At 36.0% G+C, this 27,205-nt stretch overlaps 3 protein-coding genes across 6 annotated transcripts in view; all 3 read right to left on the bottom strand.

Annotated features, from left to right (window-relative positions):
- Window positions 1-948: 948 nt before the first annotated feature.
- On the bottom strand, window positions 949-8,577 carry LOC109045012 (toll-like receptor 8). Its single transcript, XM_042764381.1, has 3 exons — window positions 6,540-8,577; window positions 3,498-6,119; window positions 949-2,557 (listed from the first exon to the last, which is right to left on the bottom strand). The coding sequence occupies exons 1-3, from the start codon at window positions 6,540-6,542 to the stop codon at window positions 2,108-2,110; spliced, it is 3,075 nt and encodes a 1,024-aa protein (XP_042620315.1). The 5' UTR covers window positions 6,543-8,577; the 3' UTR covers window positions 949-2,107.
- Window positions 8,578-8,997: 420 nt separating this feature from the next.
- On the bottom strand, window positions 8,998-12,538 carry LOC122146173 (toll-like receptor 7). Its single transcript, XM_042764380.1, has one exon. It carries the CDS (start codon window positions 12,373-12,375, stop codon window positions 9,235-9,237), a length of 3,141 nt encoding a protein of 1,046 aa, XP_042620314.1. The 5' UTR covers window positions 12,376-12,538; the 3' UTR covers window positions 8,998-9,234.
- A 1,102-nt stretch (window positions 12,539-13,640) lies between these two features.
- Window positions 13,641-27,205, bottom strand: part of LOC109045011 (FERM and PDZ domain-containing protein 4-like) — a 65,040-nt gene continuing 51,475 nt past the window's right edge. For all 4 annotated transcript variants that reach the window (XM_042764376.1, XM_042764377.1, XM_042764378.1 and 1 more), the window contains 7 exons: window positions 26,838-26,964; window positions 25,824-25,913; window positions 24,402-24,584; window positions 23,054-23,180; window positions 21,242-22,213; window positions 19,869-20,924; window positions 13,641-15,259 (listed from right to left, as the gene is read on the bottom strand). In XM_042764376.1, the coding sequence (XP_042620310.1) occupies window positions 15,255-15,259; window positions 19,869-20,924; window positions 21,242-22,213; window positions 23,054-23,180; window positions 24,402-24,584; window positions 25,824-25,913; window positions 26,838-26,964 (2,560 nt within the window). In that variant the 3' untranslated portion in view covers window positions 13,641-15,254. The remainder of the gene's footprint in view (window positions 15,260-19,868; window positions 20,925-21,241; window positions 22,214-23,053; window positions 23,181-24,401; window positions 24,585-25,823; window positions 25,914-26,837; window positions 26,965-27,205) is intronic.

Here is a 27,205-nt window from a genome sequence, read left to right as displayed (position 1 = left end):
AATATATAAACCAACCAGCTAGATAAGAATAAGAATAAAGGTTTTAGTTCAGAAACTTTGAAAAAAAAAAAAAAATGCATGCATTTGAGAATTTAGCAGTGAGAAAACGCACGAGGAACTGAACGCCCTCTGAGAGCAACGCTGCTGTTGTGCGACAGCGACATCTGGTGGACATATTTAGAATACAACTAGACAATCTTATATATATATATATATATATATATATATATATATATATATATATATATATATATATATATATATAATCATCCAAATATTTTTGACATGGGGAAAACGTTCTGTTGTGTTTCTTAAAATATGTAAAACTCTGAAAAGCTCACCATAACACAAATATTTTTTTATTTTTTTTACCCAGTAAAGTCAGTTCAACAAGATCAGAGACAGCAAAAATTAATCTGTAAATTTATTATTTTGTGGAAATAGGTACACTGCAAAACTCCTGTCTTTTGTCAGGTTAACGCTAAGCATATTATTTCTTTTTATATATGCACCAGACATGTATAAAAGAAACTGTATTTTAGCTGGCATGGGAAGGAAGCTGATCTCGATTTTAACAGGAAGCGTGTGAGATCAGTTCCTGTTAGCAGCTAGCAGACTATTTAGAGACGTTTGAGCAGTTCCTTGCAAAATTTGCTGCCCTTTATCAACATTTTGTGACTAAAAGAGGAGACAGATGCTCCTTGTTAAATGTTTCTTTTCATCTCTTTCTTAAGTGTGTGTTTGCAAAGGGAAACATTGAACTGTATGAAGTTGAAGTTTTAAATAATTTTGTTTTAATAGTTTGAATTTACAGTTTACAAGATTGTATAAGTGATATTCTGCCTTGGATAAAAATAAAGCAGACTAATTACAACATTAGTGACCGAGTAAATGATTCATCTTGTAGTACAGGTCCTTTTCACTTTCAATTTCAAATGCATTTATACATTTTGCTATAAAAAAGGTTTTATTGTTATTTTTTTTTAGAAGAACAGGTATCAGATGCTCCTTGTCAAATGTTCATTTGTAAATCTCTTGTGCGTTTGCGTATGTTCACAGAGAAACATCATGAACTGATGAAAAATAAAGTTTTAATTGGCTAAATTAACATTTTTATACAAGTGAGGTTCTGTTTTAGATTAAAAATAAAACAAAAAAATACAATAAACTAATTAAAACATTAGTGATCGAGTGAATGTCATGCTAGTCATTAATCATGTAGACATCTACCAAATTTCCATTAAAAAAATAACTAACATGAAAATTTCCTGCCTTTTTTTATCATTTAGTGATGATACAAAAATACAAAAAAAAAAAACAAACAAAAAAAAAAAAAAAAACAGATGCTTCTTGTGAAACCTTCCTTTGCATCTTTACATGCAATTTTAAAATAAAATAATAAAGTGACTAACAAGAAAATATGCTGCCTTTATTCATAATTTCGTGATGGAAATGAAGAAAACATGCTCCTTTGCATCTCTTTTGTGTGTTTGTATGTGTGCAGAGAGAAACAGTGTAGTTTGGACTAAATTTTAAACTACTGTTTCAACAGTTCTTTCAAAAACCTCTTAAAAAGGTTTTTTTTTTTTTTATCTCTTAATATTACTCTTCAGCTCTTGGTCTGTGAATTGCATTTTGTTATGGATGTTTGCTATCTGTCTATTTTTATTTATTTGTCTATTTATTTATTTATTTCCAAACTATGTGACACTGGGTTTCAGAAAGGCACTATAAAAATAAATAATAATAATAATTATTATTATTTTAAAAGTGCACAAAAAATCTCTCTCTCTCTCTCTCACTCTCTCTCACACACACACACAAAGCCTAAATGATTTTCTTTTTCTTTTCTGGTGCACTTTTGTACTCTGTTTTCACTTTATACAAAAATCTAGAATACTGAAATAATCATTTTCATCAAGATTCATTGATAGCTTCTCAAGGTATTCGCTTTCTAATACACGATTTGCCACAGACAGCTTTTTTTTTTTTTTTTTTTTTTTTAAACCAGAAAAAAAAAAAAAAAAAAAAAAAAAACTAAAACTAAAGACTAACATGATCTTAATTTGGTTTCTGTAGCTCAAACCAGGTTTATGATTGCTTTCTTCTACTTAGTGGTGAAATATCTGCTGTAGAGTTCGCTGTACATGGCCTGGTTGTCCACGCGGATGGCGTTCCGCAGCGACTGCCAGAACCAGGCTTCGGCGGACGGTGAGTGCGGCCACTCGAGAATGCTGCGCCCGCAGAGCCGCCGGCGCAGCCGCAGAAAGTGCGAGTGCTGCAACACGGGCTCCAGCAGCAGCAGCACGATCACGTCCTCGTTTTCCTCCAGAAGCCTCTGGTGGGCCAGGAACACGGCCAGCTTAAAGGAGCCGCTGTTCACGTAGCGCTCGGTCAGGACGAAGACGGTTTTGCGGCTGTGCTGGATGCTCTGCGTCAGACTGTCCAGAACGGCAGAGCCGGGAATCCAGTCCCGTTCCTCCAGGCAAATGGGTAGGAATCGCTCGCCTTGTTCCTCCAGCTGCACTCGCAGGTGATTGAGCACCCAGTCGGACACCTGCAACATGGACACATTATTGAACTGAACCTAATCAACACTTGAGCTGAATAATGACACAATTTCTGACTGTTCTCAGAACGTCCAGTTTTTAAATGACTTGGGTAATGTTCCATTTTATAACTTGGAAACGGTACATAAACGGCACACTTGTAAATGACATGTCTGTGTTTTTTCCCCTCTTTATTTCAATTTCTGTATATAGGCCTAGTGCATTATTTTTTTCTGTTTTTCTTATATTAGTGTCATTACATCTTTACTGTGTAATCCTATGCATGTCTGCACTGTCATGTATGTTTGCACTATGTGTGTATTTTCTTCGGCACTGGAAGCTCTTGTCAATAAGTCAAATTTCTTGTGTGTAAACATACTTGGTAATAAAGCTCCTGATTCTGATTCTGAGAACATTATTAAAGATCAGATAGCAGTGAATGAACATTATATATAAAAAAAAAAAAGTTCTAGGAATGTTTTGCTAATGTTCCCATTAAGTTATGAAAATATTATTTTGGAATGTTCTATAAATGTCCAGATTTTTCTTGGTTATCCAAACATTAAGAGAAAATTCCTTTTTATAATTTTTCAAACATTATGGGATTGTAATTTTAGAATGTTTTAAAATTATTAGAAACATTTAAAAACCATTAGATGAACATCCAGCTAAAACGTTTAAAAACACATTGAATAAATAATGTTTTTGTGAGAACATTTCATGTGCTAACGTTTTGAGAACCTTATTAAAGAACAGATATCTGAACAAACATTCTATTAACGATTATGTTTGTTCATAACGTTGGATGTTCTTGTTAGTTTGGTTTACATCAAAATTAAATATCTGATATTTCATGAAATTTGCATCACTGATTCTGTTGTTTCTTGTTTATTACTGTGAAGCAGAAGCTGTATTGTGTAAACACAAAATAAATAAAGGTGACTCGACCTGCGTGTCCTTGGTGTCGTAGGTGATGAAGGCATCATAGATGCAGCTGTCAGAGCTCAGGTGCTGATACCCAGTGAATCTGGCTTTCAAATAGTAGAATAAGTAGGAAACGTCCCAGTAGAAAAGGTGCATTGAGACGGCCACGAAAGTAGTGCATATAATGCAAACAATGGAGAAGAAGTACGCCAGAAAGGCCAACTGGTCATCGATGCATTCTTTAATGTCAAAATGCACCACTGCCAAACCTTTCCTCTCTTCCGGCATGGCACACGTCACTGCAGTCACCAGTCTGGGGATCTTCACGTTAGTCTTGCGAATCCACAGAATGAATTCAAGCAGGTTGCATGTGCAGTGGAAAGGGTTTCCATTGAGCGACAGCGTCTTCAGGTAACTCTCGGTTTCAGATGGAAACGTGGACTGGTTGATGGTTATGAGGTGGTTGTGACTGAGATCAAGATTCTTTAGGTTTACCGCTCCCAGGAGGAATCCACCGGAGAGCTCAGATATTAGGTTGTGCCGCAGATCAAGGAACTCTAAAGAAGGAACATCACTTGACAAGTTACCAGATATTTTAAGGATGTTGTTGTTACTTAAAAAGAGCTCTCGGAGATGAGGGAATTGTCTCAAAATTTCCCAACTGACATTCGTCAGGTGATTGTGGCTTATTCGCAACTTTTGAATGCTTCGGGGAAGATGTTTATAAATTCTAAGAGGGATCTTCTCGATGTAGTTATAGGATATGTCAAGATAGGTCAGGTTGGTCAAGTCTTCGAATAGCCTATCGTAGGTTCTGTCTTTCACCCTCCACATCTTGCCGAGGCTGTTGTGCTGGAATTGCAGCTCTTGAAGAGACTTGCTTGACATGGTTTTGGTGGTTAACGTATAGATGCTGTTGTAGCTCATATTTAACACTTTCAAGGAGGGCAAATATTTGAGAAAGTTCAAATTGTGCGTCACACCTTGTACAGTGAAGTAATGAGGGTTGTAACTAAGATCTAGTACTTCAAGACTCTGTAACTCTCGGAAGGCGTAATCGTATGCCAGATCAATTTTGTTGAAGGACAAGTCCAGATATTTGAGGTCTGGGAGCGATGTGAATTCAGATCCATTAGGAGCCGTGGCAAAGCCATTTCCTGAGAGATTGAGGCAAGATATTTTCCCGTATGTCTCAAACTGTTTAGGAGAAATTAAGAACAGGTTATTTCGGCTGAGATCCAACACACGGCCGGCAGCGTAGCACTCTGGTTTTACGAGATTTTTTGGAATGTCAAAAACATTATCTTTAGGATAAGGTTCTGACATTGAGGGCATCATGGATGAAGATTTTAAACCAATGCCCACGTCTTTACGCAACTCTCCATTTACAGTCACCGGGTAAAATCTGTTTTCTGAAAGATAGATTAGTTTCACATGTTGCAACTTTTCAAATATGTCCAATTTCGCACGGACAATGAAGTTTATTCCTACATCCAACACCGACAGATTTCGTAAACCAAACAGAGAGCTTAAGGTCTCTTCTTGGATTTCTCGAAAAACCAAACCTCGAAGGTGCAGATTCCTCAGAGAGGTCAAGTTCGCAAAGCTGGGCGATAGTGTAACCGTGTTGGGGTAACACTTGAGGGCGTAGTTAAACGAGAGATCGAGTTTTGTCAGCAGTGGCAGATTATTCAGAAAAACATTATTGGCAACAGCATTGAACAAGAAATTAAACGATAGGTAGAGTTCCTCAAGCTTTGAGAGGTTTGCAAACCAAGTAGGATCGATTTTCTCTATCGAATTCCCCGCAAGGTGCAGAAGCCGCAGCTTTTCAAGGCCGGCAAAGGCTCGTGGATGAATTTCAATGGAAACATTTTTACACGGAATGCATGGATACGGAGCATTATGACATCGTGGACAGTTCCCTTGGATTTTTAGAATTGTCAGATTGTCGAGTCCTTGGAAATCATGCTCTCCGACGTACGATATTCTGTTTGACGCAAGCTCAAGTGTCCTCAGTGAGGCAGGTAGGCCTTTAGGGACTTGAGTTATGTTGTTGTAAGACAAAGTAAGATGTTTCAACTTGTTAAGGACAGAAAAACTTCCTTCTTCTATATGATAAAAACTTGAGCAAGGATTCCAGTAGTAGCAGTTTTTTGAAAGGTAAATGAGTGACAGATTTTGCACATGCCTGAATGATGTTGAGTTTAACCGGGTGATCTTGTTCTCAACCAGCTTTAGTTCTCGCAGATTCTTTGGAATATCCTTTGGTACATCCTTTAGACCGATCCCGTTCAGCTCCAGTGTACGCAGCATGGTCATATTTGAAAACACCCCGGCACCAATAAGAACCTTCTGATTATTATTCAACCAGTTCAGATTTAGATTGGTCAGATTCGCCAGGTCTCGGAAATCTCCTGCTGTTATGTTCTTGATCTTGTTCTCGGATAGATCAAGGTAGGTTGTGTTTGGTAAGAGCATTGGCACCTTTTTGAGTGCACGTCCACGGCAGTTGACCACAACTGTCATTGCAGTTACATTCTCATGTATATCGCAGGGTTGAGTCTTCAGACTCGCCTTGTCCATTTGACACAGGGTTAGTGTGATCTGCAGTGTCATAATGAGCCAGAGGTCTAATTTTATCATCTGCGAGATATGAAACACAGAGCTGTTAAATGGGCAATACGACAAGTTGTGACAAAAACATTTTAAGCTTGTTAAAATAATGCTTTTTGTTTATATGCATGACGTGCAATTGTCTTTGTAACCATGAACAGCATATTCAAAAGTCTAAGACAAGCAAGGCGTCTAATTATATGACCTGTGGGAAAATGAAACTGAGCTATTAATAAAGTAAATCAACATAACATTTTGGTGAACCACACCGAAATGATTAAAATTTTTATGTGCATGACATGCATTACAGCATATGCAAAGGACTAAAAAAGCCATAAATTGCAACTAAGCTCATTTCTTTAAAAAACAATAATGTATCATACATGACAATGAATAACTATAGCAGAGGTAAATATTAGCTCCTTAACGGAATGAAGTGCACTTCCTTACCATGGTAGCAATGTCTATGTAATGTCCCGGTGCAAGCTATGCAATGCGTAGACCGAAAATAAGCAGAGTCTGGTGATGCACGCACAGTTGCATTTAGGAAACAGGAAGTTTTGGTTTAACAGTTAAAGATTATTTTAACACTAACAGCTCTAAATGCTACTTGTGATTGACACCTGGCAGTCCACTGACTAATATGAACGGTTCAGTTTCTGTTTAATGACCATCATTTGTTTGATGTTTTTTATTAGTCACATCTTACTGGTCGCTGTGTGGATCAGTACAGCCACTCAGATGACAATGGTTTCGTCAGTTGCCAGAATAAGTGAGGAAGTTCTGCTTACATGGTTCCTTCTTCTCAGGGACACAATGGCACAAATCACATGCACATTTACCAGCGTTACAGGGGCTCTCTTTAGAAATCAAAACTGGAGGAGCCCTTTCTCTGTATATTGCCAAATCATAATTTATTTCCAAGACACAATCCCAGTGTTTACAACATCAGGTTTATCCTCAGCTTGCTTCATTATTTATGCAGTCCAAGATATAAGAAAACGTTATTTCAAAGGTGAAGTGATTTTTCTCGGTGGCAAGAACAGTTTCCCATAGCAAGAATCAGTATATGCCACTGTTATATGCAGAGTCACTGTAAGTCAACCATTTACAGGTTTATTTCCTTATAAAAATGAAACTCTGACTCTGTGGTCACTGCAAAGCTGTTTGTTTAAGTGTTATTTTTAGCAGTTCCGTTTGGTGACACCTCAGAAATTACACACTTTGTCTTTAAAACTTGAAATTTAATAAACAGTATTTTTATAAAGTTATTGATTTTGGCAGAACAAATTGTCTGTCTGCATTCTCTCTGCAAACCTTTAACAGCATAATAGCATACAAAAAGCACTTGTATGATGGGGATTTCCACTATGGTTATAATGGAAATTTGGTAACACTTTATTTAAAGACTTTATAATGCATTATGCATAAAAGTATTAAGAATGTACATTATAATGTATTATATCTTGTCATAAAGTTTTAACCAAAGTTTAAATGCATTATAATATTTGCAGATTCCTTTTTTTACATTTGAAATTGGTCATATATTTCAATACATTATACTTTCTAAAAGTGTAACAATGAACAGAAAAGTATTACAGGGTTTTAAAACTGTAGTTGCAATTATTCATGAGATCATTCGATGCATTATAGGGTGCATTACAAGGTGAAATTAGTGCATTAAAATATTTTATAAATAATTATATTTTAAGGCTTCAGATGCTACTGAAAATCCTAATAGTTAAATTGTTATTATTTAGGGAATTTTATAATTCTACTATACTATTCTACTATAATTCTACAGTACGTCTTTTTTTTTTTACCTTCATTAACACATGCACACATTTTCTCTGTATGTTTTTGAGACATGATTAAGAGGTGAAATTGTTATTTTACCAACAGATCAATGCTACTTATGTATATCATTAAATATATATCTAAAAATATACAGTTATTGTTTCGTTACCTCATATGTAAGGCAATGACATGCTGTTGTGGTTTTCTCTTTTAATCACTTTCATACCAGTCCCACGAGGACCCTGGGTAACAAAACAAGTCTTTGGAGACCAGGGGGAAAGCAGATGCCTCGCAGTGTTTCATTTTTGAATAAACTGAAATATACTTAATACTGTACATAGATTTTTTTTTTAGCATGATTTGAAAATCCATTCTTCCAGAAAAACAGAAATCTTCCAAAATATGATGCTATAGTTATATATAGAATTATAAACAACATAAGAATTATACATATAATAATTTTTAGTTTGGAGGACTGGATTAACAAAAAACATTGTAATTTAAGGCTATAGCAAATTTGACCTGGACATTTAAAACCAACATTAAAACAACAACAAAAACCTGATTAGGATCCTGACTGGTGAAATGAATGTAAGGATTTACAGTTAGCATAAAATGAGTTAAATTAGCATAAAACTACTACTACATAAAACCTATAAGTCAGAGATTTTATAGTTTACTAAAACCTTTAAAAAAAATCAAAAATTAAAATTAAACAAACAAAAAAAAATATTAAAAACTTCTAAACTTATTTTTTTTTTCAATTTCCATGATACTAAAATAAAAACTACAACTGAAATACAAATTAAAAACTATATTGACATTTTAAAAAATGACAAAAACAGACAATAAAATTAATAAAATGTTAAAATTAAAACAGGATATATAAAAATAAAAGCTAATTCAAAACCATAATAATCTATAATGATATTGCAATGATAATAACACTGCTATGTATATTAATAACAAAAATAATGATAAAAACAGTAAAATTTTCAATAAAATAAAACATTAATTTCACTATTATTATTATTATTATTATTATTATTATTATTATTCTTGTTTTTGTAAAATTTGCATACATAATAAAATAATAAGCAAAATTCTGTTTTGGTTGAAGAACAATATGTTACACTACTTTCCAAATATATGTCAACTACCCAGGAATGAAAGTGTATTTGTCAACAAAGTTGTGGTTTATATGTAGTTATATGGACAATAAAACAGTCTACCAACATTATGTTAATGGTTATATGTTACATTGTGGTCTTGCGAAAGAAGCTGTCACATGCAGAAATAAAGCTGCAAAGCTTCATATGCGTCAGCAAGTCCATGGAGTGTGTCCCAATCACAGCGTTTCCTGGAAAAGTTTGTTGTATTGCTGACTCTCAGTTGCCATGACACTTCTGAGACTGAACCAGAAGTACCTCTGTGCTTGAGGGTTCCTCGGCCACTCGAGAACCGATTTTTTATACAACCTCTTTCTCAGTTTGAGATACTTGGATTGACAAGGCATTTTCTCCAAGAATATCAGTACGATAACATCATTTCTTTCATCCATGAGTCGCTGGTGGGCCAAATAAAATGCTGTCCTGAAGCTCCCGCTCCTGATGTATCGTCCGGTCAAAATGAAAACGGTGCGTTTACTCAGTTGAATGCTTTGGGAAAGGTTTTCAATGAGGGGACATCCAGGAACCCAGTCCCGCTCCTCCAAACAGAGTTGCATCCTCGGATCGCCCTTGTCCTCCAGGTGAATGCGAAGCTCTTGCATGACCCACTCGTGAACAGCTGAATCAGTCGTGTCATAGACCACGAAGGCATCGTAGACGGTGCTGTTGGAGGACAGCCGGCGGTACCCCTTGAGTTTGGCCAAGCAGAAATGGTAAATGTACCAAACATCCCAAAGAAAGAGATGGCTGGAGATGGTGAGTGTGAGGATGCTAAGGATCACAGAGGTCAGTAAAATGCAGAGGATGATGGATAGGGAATTGTGTTGGCAGGCCTGAATGTTGAGGAAAATTACACTCTGACCTTTTTGGGCACTCGGTGAAGCACAGGTGACATCCGTGGCGAGGCGCGGGATGTTCACAGACGTCCGGTTGATCCATCGGACAAACCACGTGGCATTGCAGGAGCATACAAACCGGTTGTTGTTCAAGTAAAGGGTCTGCAGCTGGTCTATAACATTTTCCGGAAAACTTGACTCTTGGATGAACTGGATGCGATTGTAACTGAGATCCAGGACCTTGAGGCTGAACGCATCCTTGAGAAAATTGGGAGTCAGTTTTACAATGTTGTTCTTGTGTAGAACCAGAGTTTCGATTGATTTCGTATAGTTAGACAAGCATGCAGGAACATCCGTCAGGTGATTCCCACTGAGGTCTAACAGTTTTAGTTTTTTTAGGTACACAAGGCCCTTCCATTGAAAAGACTTTAACCGGTTGTTAGTGATGTACAGATCTGTGAGGGTCTCTGGAAGACCTTCAAAAACTTCTAGTGGGATGAAGTTCAGGTTGTTGCGAGAGATATCAAGAGACTTTAAGGTCAAAAGTTTCTTAAAGTAGTTGGCGTACCTCGTGTCTCCATCTCTCCACAACATATCAAGACGATTCCCTTTAAACTCCAAATGTTCCAGAGTAAAACTCTCCATTTCTGTGTTCGTGGATGTCGAGATTTGATTATCGTTCATTATTAATTTGCTCAGCTTACCCAGGTTCTTTGTAAAATTCAGCATGTGAGTTAAACCCTCAGCTACAAAGTAATGGCTGTTACGGCTGATATCAAGAACGACCAGACTGCTCAGTTCCTGAAATGCTGAAGAGAACATCAAATCCAGACGATTGTCCGAAAAGTCTAAATATTGTAAATTCTTCAACTGGACAAACTCAGAACCATTCAAACTCTGGCTCATGGCATTCCCAGAGAGATTTAAACACCTCAGCTCACCAAGATCCAGAAATCTGGAATGAAGGAAAAATATGTTATTCCTACTAATGTCCAACGTTTTTCCAAAGAAACTACATTTGTTGTTGAAAGGACTTGAAATCCATAGTTCCTTGTCCTTGTATTTGCAGCTGCGTGCATATTCGTCATAAAGGAAGTAGTGGATATCCTTCACTTCTCCATTGTGGTACTGGGCACCTTGAGACATTGGGGAACTGTAATGGTTTTCTCTGTGGTTAGAAAGTGAAGTTTCTCCTTGAGAAGGCATTGAGATCTTGTTGTCAGACAAGTTGATGATTTTGAAGCTTTTCAGATTTCTCAGTAGGCTGAGATGTGCTATCTTTATGAAGTTTGTGCCGAGATCAATGACCTCCAGTTTGCTCAAATTAGCCAAAGGTTGGATGTCTTCCTGTGTGAGTTCTTGAAACACATACCCTCTGATTCTTAGGACCTTGAGAGATTTAAGGTAATTGAATGATCTTGAAAGGTTGAGGGATGCGGGATACACTTGGAGCTCATAATTGAAAGACAGATCCAACTCTTCTAGATTAGGCAACAATGAAGGAAAGGAGGTGCATGTGATCTCCTTAGCCAAAAAGTTGCTCGAGAGGTCTAGAAGACTAAGTTGAGTCAAGTTTTGAAACCACTCCGAAGGGATGTGTGTTAGAGAGTTACTATGAAGTCGAAGAGTCTTTAGGTTCTTCAGGGTCTTAAAGGAGTTTGGATGTATCTGAAGAGGAGCATTATTTGGGCATGGAATGCATGGGAAAGGTGCATTATGACAACGTGGACAATTCCCACTCAAGTCCAGTATCTCCAGGTTTGTCAGGTTGTGCAAGTCCATCTCTGTTATTGTCTGAATATTGTTGTTGTACAGGTACAGCTCTTTGAGGCTAGATGGTAGTTGGTGGGGGAAGTAGGACAAGTTGTTAGACTTTAGAGAAAGCAAGGTCATCTTGTCAAGCTGCACAAACGCATCCTTTTCAATGTAATATGATGTGTTGCACGGGTTCCGGAAGTAGCAGTTCTGGCCGAGATACAGCGTCTGGACATTAGTCAGTTCTGTCAGATTCTCCTTAAGGATTGAATAAATACTATTGACCTCGAGACTCAGAAGCACTATGTTGGGAGGAAGGCCCTTGGGTATGCTGGACAGCTGGTTACCATCCAAATAAAGCGACTTGAGGTTCTTTAGCTTCCAGAAGGTGCCGTTGTCAATCGTCAAGCTCTTGGTGCAGACGCGATCTTTGGGCCCGATCTTGATTGGTACGCAGTTGCAGCGCAGGTCGATCTCAGTGATGTTGTGCAGTTTGTAAAACGAATCATTCGTAATATGAGGTATGTGGTTGATCGTTAGCGTCAAATTGGTGGTATTCGTTGGGATTCCCAAAGGAACTTCAGTTAGGTCTCGTTCAGTGCAGTCGACGCTAACCTCGCTCCCGTTACTAGCCAGAGAAACATCACACTTCAGACTTTTGGGGTACCACTCAGCTGCATCCAGAAAAGAGATGAGACAAGCTACGAAAATGAACGTCTTCTCTGTCATCTGAAAGTGGAAGATAGCAGGTGTTAAAATGTAGAATAATGATAAAATATGAACACATGAGTCTACATACAGTAATTGTCATTTGTAAACTTGACACATTTCTATTCATTATGCACTCTCAGAATAAAAAGGTAAATAGCTGCCACTAGGGAGGCACCCTTTCAAAAATATACACATTTGTATCATATGTACCCCTAAACTGTGAATATTAGTACCTAAAGTGTTGACAGTAGTACAAAAACTGTACATATTAGTAGATTTTGAGGTACCATATATATACATGAGTAAATAAAGTATGTTTTTGGCCTGCAGATCTTTACATAGCCCTGTTTAACACATTTTACATGTTTACAGTAAAAACAAAAAAACAAAAACAAATCTAAAAGTAGATTTTGGTCTAGCTGATATTTCTGATATAGTTTTAAATAAATGGAAAAAATTTTTTTTTAAAACATTCAGAAAATAAACATGACATTTAATGAACATATAAGCTGCATATTAAGAAAATGCACTTGCTGTAACTACCTCAGAGCATCTTTGTTTTGACACAATCATCACATGAGAGAGCTGATTACTGTAAATGAAATAAAACATTCAATTACTCACCATCTTCATCAGACCTGGGATTCTTTTTTGACGTTCGTGACTTGTTGTTCGGTACTTTTGCTGGTTTTTCAAGTTTTACACCCTGTGCTACTTGAAGAACAGGTGTTATTGACCAAAAAATTACAAACAAAAGTGAGAGTGGATATATTTAAACAATATAACTTCCCCTTGCAAACAAAGTTGTTATGAATCTTTTTCCTTGTAATTATGCAAAGTGATTATATTTCCCAACTATTATTGTACCTATCAGCATTGTTATCTTACATTTTAATGACGTATAATTAATGAATTATATGTCATTAGAACAATATTGTCAATGAAACACCACCATAAAGAGGAACAACAATACTTTCGTCCTTTATCTCAAGGGATGAGTTTCTGTACTAGAGATTAAGCAAAACAATGCCAGGGGTTTGCTCAAGTTCTGCTATGATTTCCTCATAAATGAAAGCAAAACCAGAAAAAGTGAAGCACTTCAATTATGAAATTATCAAAAATATTATCTCTGCCAAACACAACAGTGGCTTCTTCAGCACACAAGGAGAGGAAAAAAAATTAGAGAAAAGAAAGAGGGAAGAATATTTCAAACTATGTAACACACACTATTTATAAATTAATTACTGGCATATGACAGGAAATAAAAGAAAGAAAGCACGAGATCAGTTTTCAAGCTGAAATATTTAATGAAGATGATTTAAATAAAATACATTACATTTAATATTTAAAGTCAACATGAAATCAAAATGGACCTATGTACGTTCTTTAATTTCCTGGTCTTACTGGGAATGGCTCATTAGTGCACGTTATTCTAAATAAATAACAAAAATCTGTTGTAATATTTCATCATAATGTAGTAACTTAAGCTCAAAAATGATTATATCCTCACAGATATAAGCCTGTCCTTTTCTTGATAAAATTACACTGGGAAATATGTCAGATGACAGTAGTAAAATAGATTGAGAACAATACTTCATGTTGACTTTAAAATACTTAAGTAAATATATGCATTAGCCTGTCAAATAAGAACAGCAAATGAAACTGTGCAAGTTGCAAACATAATAAGAGTTTACAGATCATACAGTGGCTTAAATTGTTCATATTTTTGAATGTGAAGCTCTTCTGTTATGAAGATTAAAATAAACACATAGAACAAAATGGATGCATCTATCAGGTGCTGTGATGGTTTATATATACTGTCTTTTAAAAATTCTATATATTGTAGAATACTTCCTTTTCATTTTACATATTACACAAAATATACACAAGCACTGTTATCACAGTGGATCGCAATGGCCGGATTATCTCAGTTTTCATGACAAACGTACAGTATGCGTGATATCATATGGCTAAATAAAAGCAGTGATTTTTCGACATATGGCCATTGTTGCAACTCGCAACCAAATAACAGCGTATCGAATGCAAATGTAGTTTTGCTTTGGTCATCAAAATAACTTTCCAAAGCCTCAACGCAAAGTAAATAAAGTGACTTCCTGAATCGCTCCAACTAGTGCTTCGAAATATCCTTTTGCTGCTTAACAAAAAAATCCTCAGAGTACAAAAGCTCCGCACATGCTGTCTTTGAGAAATGTGGCTAAAATAGACATGTTAAGTGACCAGTGCAAGAATTTCTCAGAGCAATGCACAGTTCTTATGTCTGGATTGTGTGTCGTCCAAAAGAATCAGGAGATGGACTTGCCTTGTTCCAATGTGTGTTGCCTTAAACTCGTTTTCTGTGCTGACTTCTGTAATGTCAAACCATCTGTCATTCGCTTCCATTTCAGAAGATTAAAGTCAACAAGAAATCTAAATTTTATCCCATTTACTTTCTTAATGCACATTCGTGTCATTCCAACTGCTCTCCAACAATTCTGGCACAAAATGCCTACTTTTCGCAATCCAAATCTGGTGGATACAACAAAGTGTCACATTATGGCAGTAAAAGGGGTTTTGAGTTTCATGTTGACTTTAGGAACGGCAGGAACGGCACTCCTTCCATGGTTGATTGGGTGATTACCACCATCTACAAGTTGCAGTTTCCATAAAAAGTGTCAATGCTCCCTGAGCCAATAGTTGTCTTATTAAGATTCCTTTTCTGCCTCCCTGAGGCAACCAGAGTGCGGGTCATTTGAGGCCAAGTGCAAGAATAAACAGGGAAGCATTCAAGACCTCTGATCACCTCTGGTTTGGCACATAGGAAACTGTGCTATGGATGAATATGGACATATCGTGAGAGAAGACGACGATTCTTCTGTTTTATCTCCATCGGCAGCATGCTACACTGGAGAAGGAAAAAGAGAGGGATAAATTAGTCGGCCAGTATAATATCTCGTAATTTCATGCTTCTGAATCTCTAAAATCCCCCTCAGAGTTCCTGCTCATCCTGATTCAGCATGATAAGCTAATGACTGAAATGAATGACGTCAATGATAAGCCTGGCCAGGATACTTCAGAAACGGTCTACACAAGGCTTAATGTTTCAAATCATGAAATTCTAATTACACCCTAAGACTTACAATGCTTATGAATAGAATTCACCTCCCTTTGGACTTCATTTTTGTTGTTTTACAGCGTTGAATCACAGAGGACAAAATGTGGTCGACAGAAAAAAAGAGAACACGCCGCTCTAAGTAAGTGATCTACAATAATTAGCATAAGTATTCACCCCCTTATAATATGACATGCCAGACTCGCCACTGGTGCAACCTTTTGGTTGTAAGTCACATAAGTTAAATAGCTTTTGTGTACTCAAGGACTTTCAACTGATTGTAGCATAAGTGAGTCAGCACTGTGGAAGACCATGAAGAAAAAAATCCTCCAAGCAGCTCTACGAAACCGTAATCGAAGAGCCCCAGGCAGGGATTTCCATGTCATTGAGCTTCCCTTGGAGTAGCAGTTAAATCAATAATTAAGAAATGGAAAAATATGACACAGCAGTAAATGCACCAAGTGCAGGGCGTCCTCACATGGTGCGTCACAGTGTAATGAGGAGACAGTGAGGGAAGACATCAAGAGACCAGTGACACATCTGAAAGGGTTACAAGCTCCAGACTATGCAAATAACAACTGCTGCTGCAGCTGAAGAGAATCTACTGATGAAAATGTCATGCAATATCTCTGTTACTGTTATGCCAGAAGACACGTGGGAGACTCTAAAGTCTAACATATCAGACTATAAAACAACATTTTAGCATAAGTTAAATAATGTATAATCAGGAATACACTGTCTCCACAGTGACTCATGCTGTTAGGATCTTCTTTTGAAGGTTTTGAGGCTGGAGGGCCAAATAAATGCAGCAAAATATAGGAAAATCATGAAGCCTGATGGAGTCAGCAAGACACCTGGTACTCAAGGAAAATTAGTTTTCCAACAAGACCCCAAGCATAAAGTCAAAGATACACAGGAATGACATCAAAACAACAACTTTTATGTCCTTTAGTGGGCAAGAGTCCATGGGCCAGTTGCACCAGTTTTGAGCAAGTTACAACTTAGCCTAGTTTTGTGATAAAGGAGTACTAAGTTACACTTATGCACTACTAAATGTTTTTCCATTGCACCTTTAAATGAAGTTAAAACATAACTATTTACGGAAGCATGCGACCAGGAATAATGGTTGGAATAAAATATCAGATTGAATTGCATTAATAAGCTCTTGTTTTACCTGACAAACTTAAATTGTTTAGACATACAGTATATGATAATATTGACAATTAGACTTATTTCAATTTTAAGAGAGAGAATATTATGTGATTAAATTTCTTTGTTAATGAACCCAACCTAACTTGCGCTGCTGTGTGCATCTGAAATAAAATTAGTCCTAATAAATTGTATTTCTTGTGTTCTTGTTGTATCAGTATTTAATGATGCTTATTAATTTCAAATACAGATTCTTAAAGTCTTTTACATAAAAGAATGCCTATTACACTACTGTTCAAAAGTTTGGGATTAGTAAGACTTATAATGTCATTTAAAGAAGTCTCTTATGCTCATCAAGGCTGCATTTATTTGATCATAAATACAGAAAAAAAAAACAGTAATCTTGTAAAATGTTATTACAATATAAAAGATTGGCTTCTATTTTAATATCCTTTAAAATTTAATTTATTTCTGTGATGCAAAGCTGAATTTCCATCAGCCATTACGCCAGTATAAAGTGTCACATGATCCTTAAGAAATCATTCTAATGTGCTGATTTATTATTAGAATTATCAATGTTGGCAACATTTGCGCTGCCAAATATTTTTTTGGAAAACTGCGATACTTTTTTCAGGATTCTTTGATGAATAAAAAGTTAAAAAGAACAGCATTTATTCAAATGTTAATCAATTTATTCAGCACATTCTTGCTGAATAAAAGTTTTAATTTCTTTCAAAAAAAGAAAGAATAAAAATTTACTGACCCCAAACTTATGAATGGTAGTGTATATTGTTAGAAAAGATTTCTATTTTAAATAAATGCTCTTCTTTTAAACTTTTTATTCATCAAAGAATCCTGAAAAAAAGTATCATACGTTTAAAAAAAAAAAAAATTAAGCAGCACAACAGTTTCCAGCATAATAAATCAGTATATTACAATAATTTCTGAAGGATCATGTGACACTGAACACTGAAGTAATGATGCTGAAAATTCAGCTTTACATTACAGGAATAAATTAGATTTTCATGCATATTAAAATAGAAAAACGTTATCTTACGTCATAATAATATTTCACAATATAAATATTTTTCCTGTATTTCTGATCAAATAAATGTAGCACTGACGAGCATATGAAACTTTAAAAAAACATTAAAAAACATTGTTCTGATCCCAAACTTTTGACCGGTAGTGTATATTATTCATGATTAAGTAGCATCGCATGTCAAAGGAAATTAATTTTTACCATTAGTTATGCAAGGCCAAAGAATTTAGAATGAAGAATATACTGAAATTCACAGTACTTCAGCAACTTCTGCTCACGACTATGAAGGCTGCTTTTGGATCATTGAGGGTAAACATCATATCGTGTTACGTGACCCAAAGAGATTTTGTTTATAAAAGACTCGTCCATGCCCTCCTAAAACACCTTGTTTAAACACGCCCCCACATGTCTACATCATGATGTGGGAAGATTTGCATAACGCCGCCCAAATGTTCACACAAAGAAAGAAGGCTTTGATTCTCGCTGTAGTATTGTTGCTGTGTGTTTCGTTGTGAAAGTGAAAATACTTACAGTAGTTTGGCATTCCAAAAGAGGACACGACTAGAAATCAGTAGTTAAGTTGTATTTACAACACTGTTCGAGAACAGTTCAAACCAAATATTCAGATGTGCGCTGCGCATTTTGTGGAGGACTGTTTCCTGATCCTGGGAGAGAAGACTACAGTGCCGGCTGTTCTGAATCACAGTCTGTAAATACGTTTACAGACATGACATCACTGAATTCAATGATGAACTGCCTTTAACTGTCATTTTGCATTATTGACACACTGTTTTCCTAATTAATGTTGTTCAGTTGCTTTGACGCAATCTTTTTTGTTTAAAGCGCTATATAAATAAAGATGACTTGACTTGACATATTTAAAGGATTTGCCACTGATGATTCAAACGCGAGTTTTGAGCAGTGTAGAGTAGCACTTGTTGTTTCTCATTTTTCCGATCATAAATGCAGACATGGTTTTATGTTTACGCCGTGCAATGCAACGCAACGCGTAAAAAGACAGTACGAGTCATTATTATATCCCCACTGGATGCAACAAATGGCTCATTTGTAATGGGTTTTATTGTTTTTTTCTTGTAGTGCTGGTGTTCTGACCGGGACTTGGCATCACAGTATGACAAGGTGCGTAACATTTCCATCACATGTTTGAGGTATTCAGCCAATCACAATGCACTGGATAGCTGGCCAATCAGAGCACACCTCGCTTTTCAGACCGATGAGCTTTGTAAAATTCATTTCAGAAAGGTGGGGCATAGAAGAGAAACAATAATTTATAGTATTTGGAAAATAATGTGTTTTATGAACCTTAAACTGCATAAACACATTTCATTACACCAAATACACAAATTAATGTTCTTTTTAACTACATCATATGACCCCTTTAATAACAAATGGTGCAAATTAAACAGAAAGTTGATATACTAGTTACAATGAGTTACAAACTAACTAGTAGTTACTAAGCCTGTAGTGTGGACTTTACAGTTAATTTTAAGTTAGAACTTACAACAGTCAGTACAACCTGACCCAGACCTCAGTCCAGTAGGGAATTTATGCTGCATGGTCTTCATGTAACCTGACTGAGCCTAAGCATTTATGCGAAGCTGAGGGAGTGGGGAGAACATCTACAGATGTGAAGTTAAACTGTGAACTACAGCATCACACAGATTCAAGGTGACACTACTAAATACTGAAATATACTGGGGGTGAATACTTATGCAAATTATTGTTTAATAACTGTAATACATGTTTACATAAAAATCAGGTTTCAGTTTGACATGAGAGGATATTCTTTAGTTGATCAGTGTCAAAAAACCCCCCAAATAAATCCTTGTGATTCTATGCTTTAAATAAGAAAAGGCCAAGGGGTGTGAAAACTTTTTACAGGCACTGTATGATTTGTTTAGAGTTTGAAAAGCTAGTTTTACGCTAGCTTTCCCAACACTATGTGGGACAATTGGTCAGATTAGGTTAGCTTCAGTTTAAATAAAGACGAGGGGTACAAAAACCCTTAACTTGCTCACCAGCTCCAACAAATTGTTAAATGATTCAGCTGCTGACCAACAATGTGAGTCTCTAATTCCACATGGTCAAGCTTTGCAGTTTCTACGTAACAAAAATGAACAGAAATATAACCGTGACATTAGGTTAATTGAATGTAACATTTGACTTGTTAAAGTTTCAAGCTTGCGGTACCTGTAGTTTCTCTGATCTTGGGCAACCTTTGGCATCCCTCTCTGCCTGACTCTTGGCCAGCCTGTCCATGGTGCTTCCGCAAAAACGTTCCATCTACGTTCTGATTTGGATATCCAAGACCTTTCAGAGAGGACTCCCCGTGCAGATGGACGCTATCTACCGTGCACAGAGGAGAGTCCATTGGTGTCACGCAGCTACTGCTTCCTGTACTGCTGCCGGCATCGATGGACGAACACTGGGAACCCTGCAGGGAATGAATTCCCTCGCTCTGTAAAGACGACATCCTTTTGGACAAGTGGTACTCATATAACCGTGTCACTTCCTGTTCGGATGAAGCCGCCTTGCTCTGTTGATGTTCATTCCGGGCTCTCTCAATCATATATTGTTCTTTGGCGGGGGAACTTGTGTTCGAGTCTATCGAGTCCTTCAAACTGACATTTTGCGTCAACCTGTCTGCATGCAACGGACCGCCATCGCCAACCACCTCAGAGTAAATGTGCTCTTCAGATTTATTATTCAGAATCATATGCAATCTTTGATTGCTTTCTTGAAAAGCGTAAGACATCCTCTCCAAGTCAAAGGGACCTGAACGCTGGGAATCCCGTCCATTGAAGTTGTTGTACATCCCAACAAGATTCTCAGATTCTGTGATATTCAACTGACGGGCTTCCGCTTGGGTGCTCGATTTCGTCCCGCCGTCTTGCTCCTCGATTTTCCCCTGTGACATTCCCATCATCACGTCCCTGTGCATTTTGTTGAAGTAGTCCGTCAACGACTTGGTTTCCATTGTTTCCGGCTCCATTTCGAAATTGGCAACTGCGACGGACTGGGAGTCATCTAGAGACGCCTGGACCTCACACGGCACCAATCGAAACTCTGTCTCCTCTTCGGCGAGAGATTGGTACCCTTCGGCCGTGGCTACTAACATTTTCAGAGAGTTTTCAGAGAGTTTCTGAGCTGCGGCCAGCTCCGAGCTCTCCGTCATTTCGGACGAATTTGTCTCGTTCCCAGAATCAGAGGAGGACTCAGGGCTAAAGGACCGAGATATTTCTACACCTGTGTGTCACAGAGAGACAAACATTTTAGCCATCACACCGTACACACGTATATTTTAAAATAGTTTATTTGTACAAAACATTGAAGGCTATGAAATGCAACAAATTTGAACATGAATAATGAAATACATGAACAAAAATGAACCACAAATTATAAGCAGATCACATTTACATTGCTAATAAAACAAATGCACACACAATACATGGCATGGGGTTTGCACTGAAGACAATGGAATATGGAAAAAACAAAAACAAAATAAAGGAATGGCTGGAAGGTTGTACAACGTCAATGAATAAACGTTACTATAGTGTAAGAACCTGAACTATTGTCTGATTGTGGATCAGACTGTTCCTCAGAGGCCGCCAAGGCCTCCAGAGCTTGTAGTGTGGAAACAACGGTGTCGTTGAACACTTCCTCAGTCCCACTGGCCACTTGTGTTGGAACCGAATCGATCAGCGACACAGGGATGTCGTTTTTTAAGCCTTTTCGCTCTTGGTGGTCATCTTCATCCGAACTATCCCTGAATCCTGGTGGCGGAGCGGCAATTGCCAAGTTTAGAGATTGCAGCAGGTCATCGCTGTCCTCCTCATCGTCACCCTCCGGTGGCGGCGGAAGTGAAGTGAGGTCAATTATGTCGTCACTCGATTCTGAAAGCGACAGGAGAGAGTTTGCCTTGTCCTTCATCTCTTCCATCATCATCATCATCATGTCCTCCTCGCAACTAATGTCGTCGTCATCCTCGGCGTCATCCGTAGTCTCGGCGTAGCAGATATCGCGCAGCAAAGGCTCCTCGATGCCTTCCGTCGTACCGAAGATCTTGGCATCACCATAGACCATGTTGGAACCGTACTGGAAGCCTTCGACCTCCAGTGACGCTTCCAGTGGCTTGTAGTCCTTCTGTTGCGCGTACATGTACCGGTGTTCCTCCAGCACTTCTGGGATGTCCTCCATCAGTCTTTGGTATCCCAAGTTCTGAGGGTTCACAAAGTCCAGTGTAGGATCGTTGAATATGAAGGACACCTTGGCGCTTCTGGGCGACTCTTGAGGTTTGCTTTTTGGGACACTGAAGTAGGGCTGAGGATGCATGTGGCTTCCTCTGCTCACCCTCTGCGCTTTCTCATTCCCATGCATGCGATGCTGCGACTGGTACATTTCAGATACTGTGGGGGAAATATCAAACTCTCTTCGCCCACAGATGGCATATTCGTGGTGGGGCTCATCACATGCACTGCAAGAACTGTAATTCCAGTCAATTGCCTGGTAGTTGTGCTTGACACTTGAGTCTTGTCCTAGACGTAAACACAAAAGGAAAAGACATCAGTGCCAATGAGTTATTAAAGTATCAGATTCACACCAAAACCATTTAAATAAGTGGTTTCTTAAACTTTTTGACTCTTAGGACTCCCACTGTCCAACATAATATTCCAAGGCCCATTACACTGGCCAAAATATTCAGTTATATTAGCAAACATATTTTTGTCAAGTATGTCAGCTGTAATTATGACAAAGCTGGTTATTTTCAAACTATTTTATTAACAGAAACTGTAAGTGCTGATACAGTATATTGAATTAATTTAATTATGATTGATTGTGTGATTACAGAAATTTCAAGAACTGTGTGTTCTTCAATAAAAACAGTAGTTATTGAAGTGGGAAAATAATAATGATTCAGTTTGCATCTCGCATGTTAATTTAGATTTTTAAAAATATAATTAAATAATTTGGTAACATTTACAAACATTAACATTTGTTACCATGAGCTAACAATGGAAAATAGTTGTAAAACATTTATTAATCTTAGATGATGTTAATTTCAGCATTGAATAATGCATTGTTAAAACCAAAAATACCTGTTAATATTATTTGATTAGACTAACATGACCTAACAATGTAAAGCTGTATTTTTGTTACATAATTTGCCATAATAAATAAATACTTTAATAAATGCATTATTCATTGCTAATTAATGTTAGTTAATGCATTAATCAACTTTAACTAATGGAGCCTTATTGTAAAGTGTTAACCATAAATTCATCATTTAAAGTTTACTGATGCTACTTTGAGTTGAGATGATTTCAAGCTGAAAAAATAACTGTTATATTTTATTTAGTGCATGTGCATGCTCTTACCTGCAGTGTTACTGTTGTTCGCCATGTTGAAGATGGACCTCCGTGAATCGACCAGCAGCCTGTAATAACCAGCAGTCAAGCACGCCAGGTTCATAGCGTCACTGGATTCCATTATAAGTGTGATGGGCTACAGAAAAAAATGTTTTGCAGAAGAAATGCATAAATAATCAATAAATACAGCAACGGGAGGCTGTGCAGTTAAAATGATTTTAGTGATCCTAAAACTCCCTTAGTGGTGGTTAAATTACAGTAACAAATGACTTTGAGCAGCTTATTGCTCTTTTTTTTCAATAAATAGTTACATTCATTGATATTAACAGCTTTTAGTTGTAAAGCAATGTGACAAATGTATTGCATTTATTGACTTAACTATCCGTTTTATAAAATGAAGCATGCACATGTCAGTAACTACGAATTATTAATTCATGTTTTCATAAGCACTGGATATAAAAGATATTGAATTATGCGATGAATTAAACTAGTGTAATGCATGTGGTAAGTACACAATGAATAGTTTATCAATAATTTAATAATGATCAAAAATAATCTGACAAGTAATATAGTTTTTAGTTCATGTTTACAAAGCAATGTAGCAAACTTTATATATTGCATTTATATGTTCATAATAAGCATTGAATAAAAGGCATGTTAAATTGTTATGTATCTTTAAAATTGTATACAACTGATGTGATGTATGCAGTAATAGTCAATAAATAGTATTAAATTATGAATAATCAAAATAATCCGCCATCTAATACAGTTTTAGCTCACACTGGTAATGTAGCAAACATAATAGATTGCATTTATATTTTCTATTGCATTTATTGACTTAATTATTGACTTGAAAATTAGGCATTCAAATGTTTGTAACTATGAATTATTAATTCACATTATCATAATAGGAATTGGAAAAAGGGGATGCTGAATTGTTATGTGTTCTTAATTTTGTATACAATTGTAGTAATGCATGTAGTAAATAGTTAATACATAGTTTTAATTGATCAATAATTTGTCAATATCAATAGTCAAAGTAATAATGTTTTTAGTTCACTCATGCAAAGCAATGTAGCAAACTTAAAATAATGCATACTGACTTTATCTGTTTTATAAAGTGATGCAATTGAAAATATGAATTATTAATTCATGATTTCATTATCACAACTGGATGAAAGGGATGCAGAATAAAAGGGATATTGTTTTAATGTGTAATGCATGTGGAGGTCAATATCCAAAAAAATATTTAGCCACACTTAAAAATGTTTGAATGTCATTGCATTAGAGAGAAAAATATTAAATCATGTGTTTTCTGCAAACAAATTATACTCTTCTTCGTTTTTATCCATCGCACCTTAACATCCAGGACGTGAAGCTCCACTCGCACGTTCCTTTCGTCCTCCGTGAACATTTCGATTCGGTTGACGTGGCTGAAGTCGGCCAGCAGCGCCACCAGGTTGGTTTTGGTGTTGATGACGTGACTGATGCCGTAGCGCGGCCCCACCAGCAGCGTCACCTCCGTGTGTTTCTCTCCTTGCTGTCAGATCACAAATACAACCGTGTGAAACAGCACCTGAAGCTAATGTACTAATACAACACATTTTTATTATTATTTAAATAAGTGCTAGTTATAATAGAGAGGAGTATATATGTAAATCTAAAATCTATCATGTTTGCAGAGCTCAACAAAAAATATTTATCCTTGATTTGTCAACTTCTTTAGTTAAACATGTCAAAAAGCTTAAAAAATAAATAATAATAATAATAATAATAATTACTGGAAATCAAGTTGTCTTTATTGAACAGAAATTAAAAAAAAAAAAAAACTATAAATCATATAGAAAATGATGCTAGAACACAAAAATACAGTGAAAACATTTTTGATTTGTTTATAATATAGTAATAATCTTAAACATGAAAATCAGAAATCAAGCTCTCTTTACTAAACAGAAATAACTGCAAAACTAAATAAAAATGAATAACAACTTCACATGCTAGAAAATGAAAATACTATGTGAAATATTGATTTGTTTATAATTGGATATTTAACAAAAATAAAATTATTAGAATTATTAATTCTAATATTATTATTTCTCTATATAATATTATTTATATTATTATATTAATTATTAGAACTCATATTTTCATTTCAAAACAGAAAAAACAGCAAAACTAAAACAAATTATATGCTTCAGAAGCTAGAATATGAAAATATAGTGTGAATCATTTTTTTTTTATAATTTTATCAAGAATATAAAATTATTAGAAACCATCTTTAACAAAACAGAAATTACAGTAAAACTAAAAATATATCATACTTGATATGCTAGAAAATGAAAATAGTGTGAAACATTATTTGATTATAATTTATAAAAAATTTTTTAACAAAAATAAAATCATTAGAAATCAAATTGTCTTTACAAAACAGAAAAGCAAAACTAAAAAAAAAAAAAAAATCATATACTTAAGCTAGAAGCAAAAATACGGTGTGAATCATTATTGATTTGTTTACAATTTAATTATTTTACTAAAAAGAAAATAAAATCATTCGAAATCGTTTTCTTAAAGAAAAAAATGAAATAACAGCAATAAATAAATACAATTAATATACTTCATATGCAAGGAAGTTAAAATATTGTTTCTTGGCCTGAATCTGCTCAAAGGATGTTTGATCCTTTCTGAAATACACCTGTACCTTTAAACATCTGGATGTGCACTGAAAGCTCTCAGCTGCTGATGTAATGACAGCTCTGAGAATGCGAATCTTTGCACTTACGACCAGCGTGGACCTAAACACTTGTCCTCCGTACAGCCTGAGATCACTCAGATATTTCAGGTAGTGGACCTTCGCCTGCAACGCCGTCAGCTTCAACACACAGCACAAATCCACGCAGAATTAGGGAACAGAAAGTGTCAATCACAGAAATAGAGCACTCTTTCTTCTGCTTTTTTGAATATGTGTCTCTGGGAAAAACAAGTCTAACTAGGTTTATTTGCAAAGACAGACTGTGCTTACAAGATGCTTTTTAAGAATATTATAATAGTGCAATACACAATAACATAAAATATTATGCAGTACGTTATACCTGATTGTTGATTACATTTTATTCTTGGTTTTAAATTAACCGAATATTTAATCTGTTTATATCTCACATATATTCTAAAAAAAAGTAAATAATATATTTTTTTTTTTTGCATATACAGATTATGATATATAAGCAGATATAAATACTAAAAATGATAACATGCACATACATATATATTAATTTAAAACTGACTTGTTGATAGATAAATACATACAATTTTATGGAAGAAAAATAATGACATGTCTTTGAAACAAAAAAGCATTTTGAATTTAATATTAATTATTTACAATATAATAATGGACTATTATATACAATGTGTTTTATACACACACACACACACACACACACACACACACACACACAATGCATTATTTATTTATTTTTTTCAGTTAGAGTAATTCAACTTGCTTTTTTGTTTTAAAGACATTTGTCATTGTTTTTCTTCCATACAATTTATATATTTAAATACAAGTCTATTTGCTTGTATATGCTAAAAATGTTTAAATAAAGCGTTATATTCCACAGCATACAGTATTAGTCTTTGCTATGATAGTTGTATTAAGAATCGTGAAATTTGACTGGAACTGCTATTGTTAAAATCCTATTCTGTATTATATTGTGCATTGAAGAATCAGGATTTTCAAAGGCAGCTGAAAAGATCGATTTTAATTCACTTTGCATATGTACTGTGAAAGTTTCTTCACCTTTTTGCCCGGAGGCACCAGGTTCTGGTTGGTCTTCAGGATGTGTGTGAGCGCTTTCTTGATGTTCTTCTCTTTCATGCTGCACAGGACCGCTGGAGGCAGGAACTGCGCCAGACCCCACTCCTTTCTGTAAAGACACAAGAGCTTTCACGCTGAATTCAAACGCTCTTCACAGTCAAATGCCTTTCATCTTTTCTTCTCGTTTAAAGAACCCGCCACCAGAAACTTTTCACTCGCCCTCATGCAGATCAAATCCGAATCGTTTTCTTTCTTTGGTGAAACACAGATGGAGAAGATTGGGAAGAACATTTGAGCTTCTGCTGTTCATACAGTGTAAACAATTATTTTTAACTGTAATGTATTTTACA

This window comes from Cyprinus carpio, chromosome A9, assembly GCF_018340385.1.
Source record: "Cyprinus carpio isolate SPL01 chromosome A9, ASM1834038v1, whole genome shotgun sequence".
NCBI lineage: Eukaryota > Metazoa > Chordata > Actinopteri > Cypriniformes > Cyprinidae > Cyprinus > Cyprinus carpio.
The sequence above is the reverse complement of the archived record's forward strand: the minus strand, read 5'-3'. Positions and strand labels throughout refer to the sequence as shown.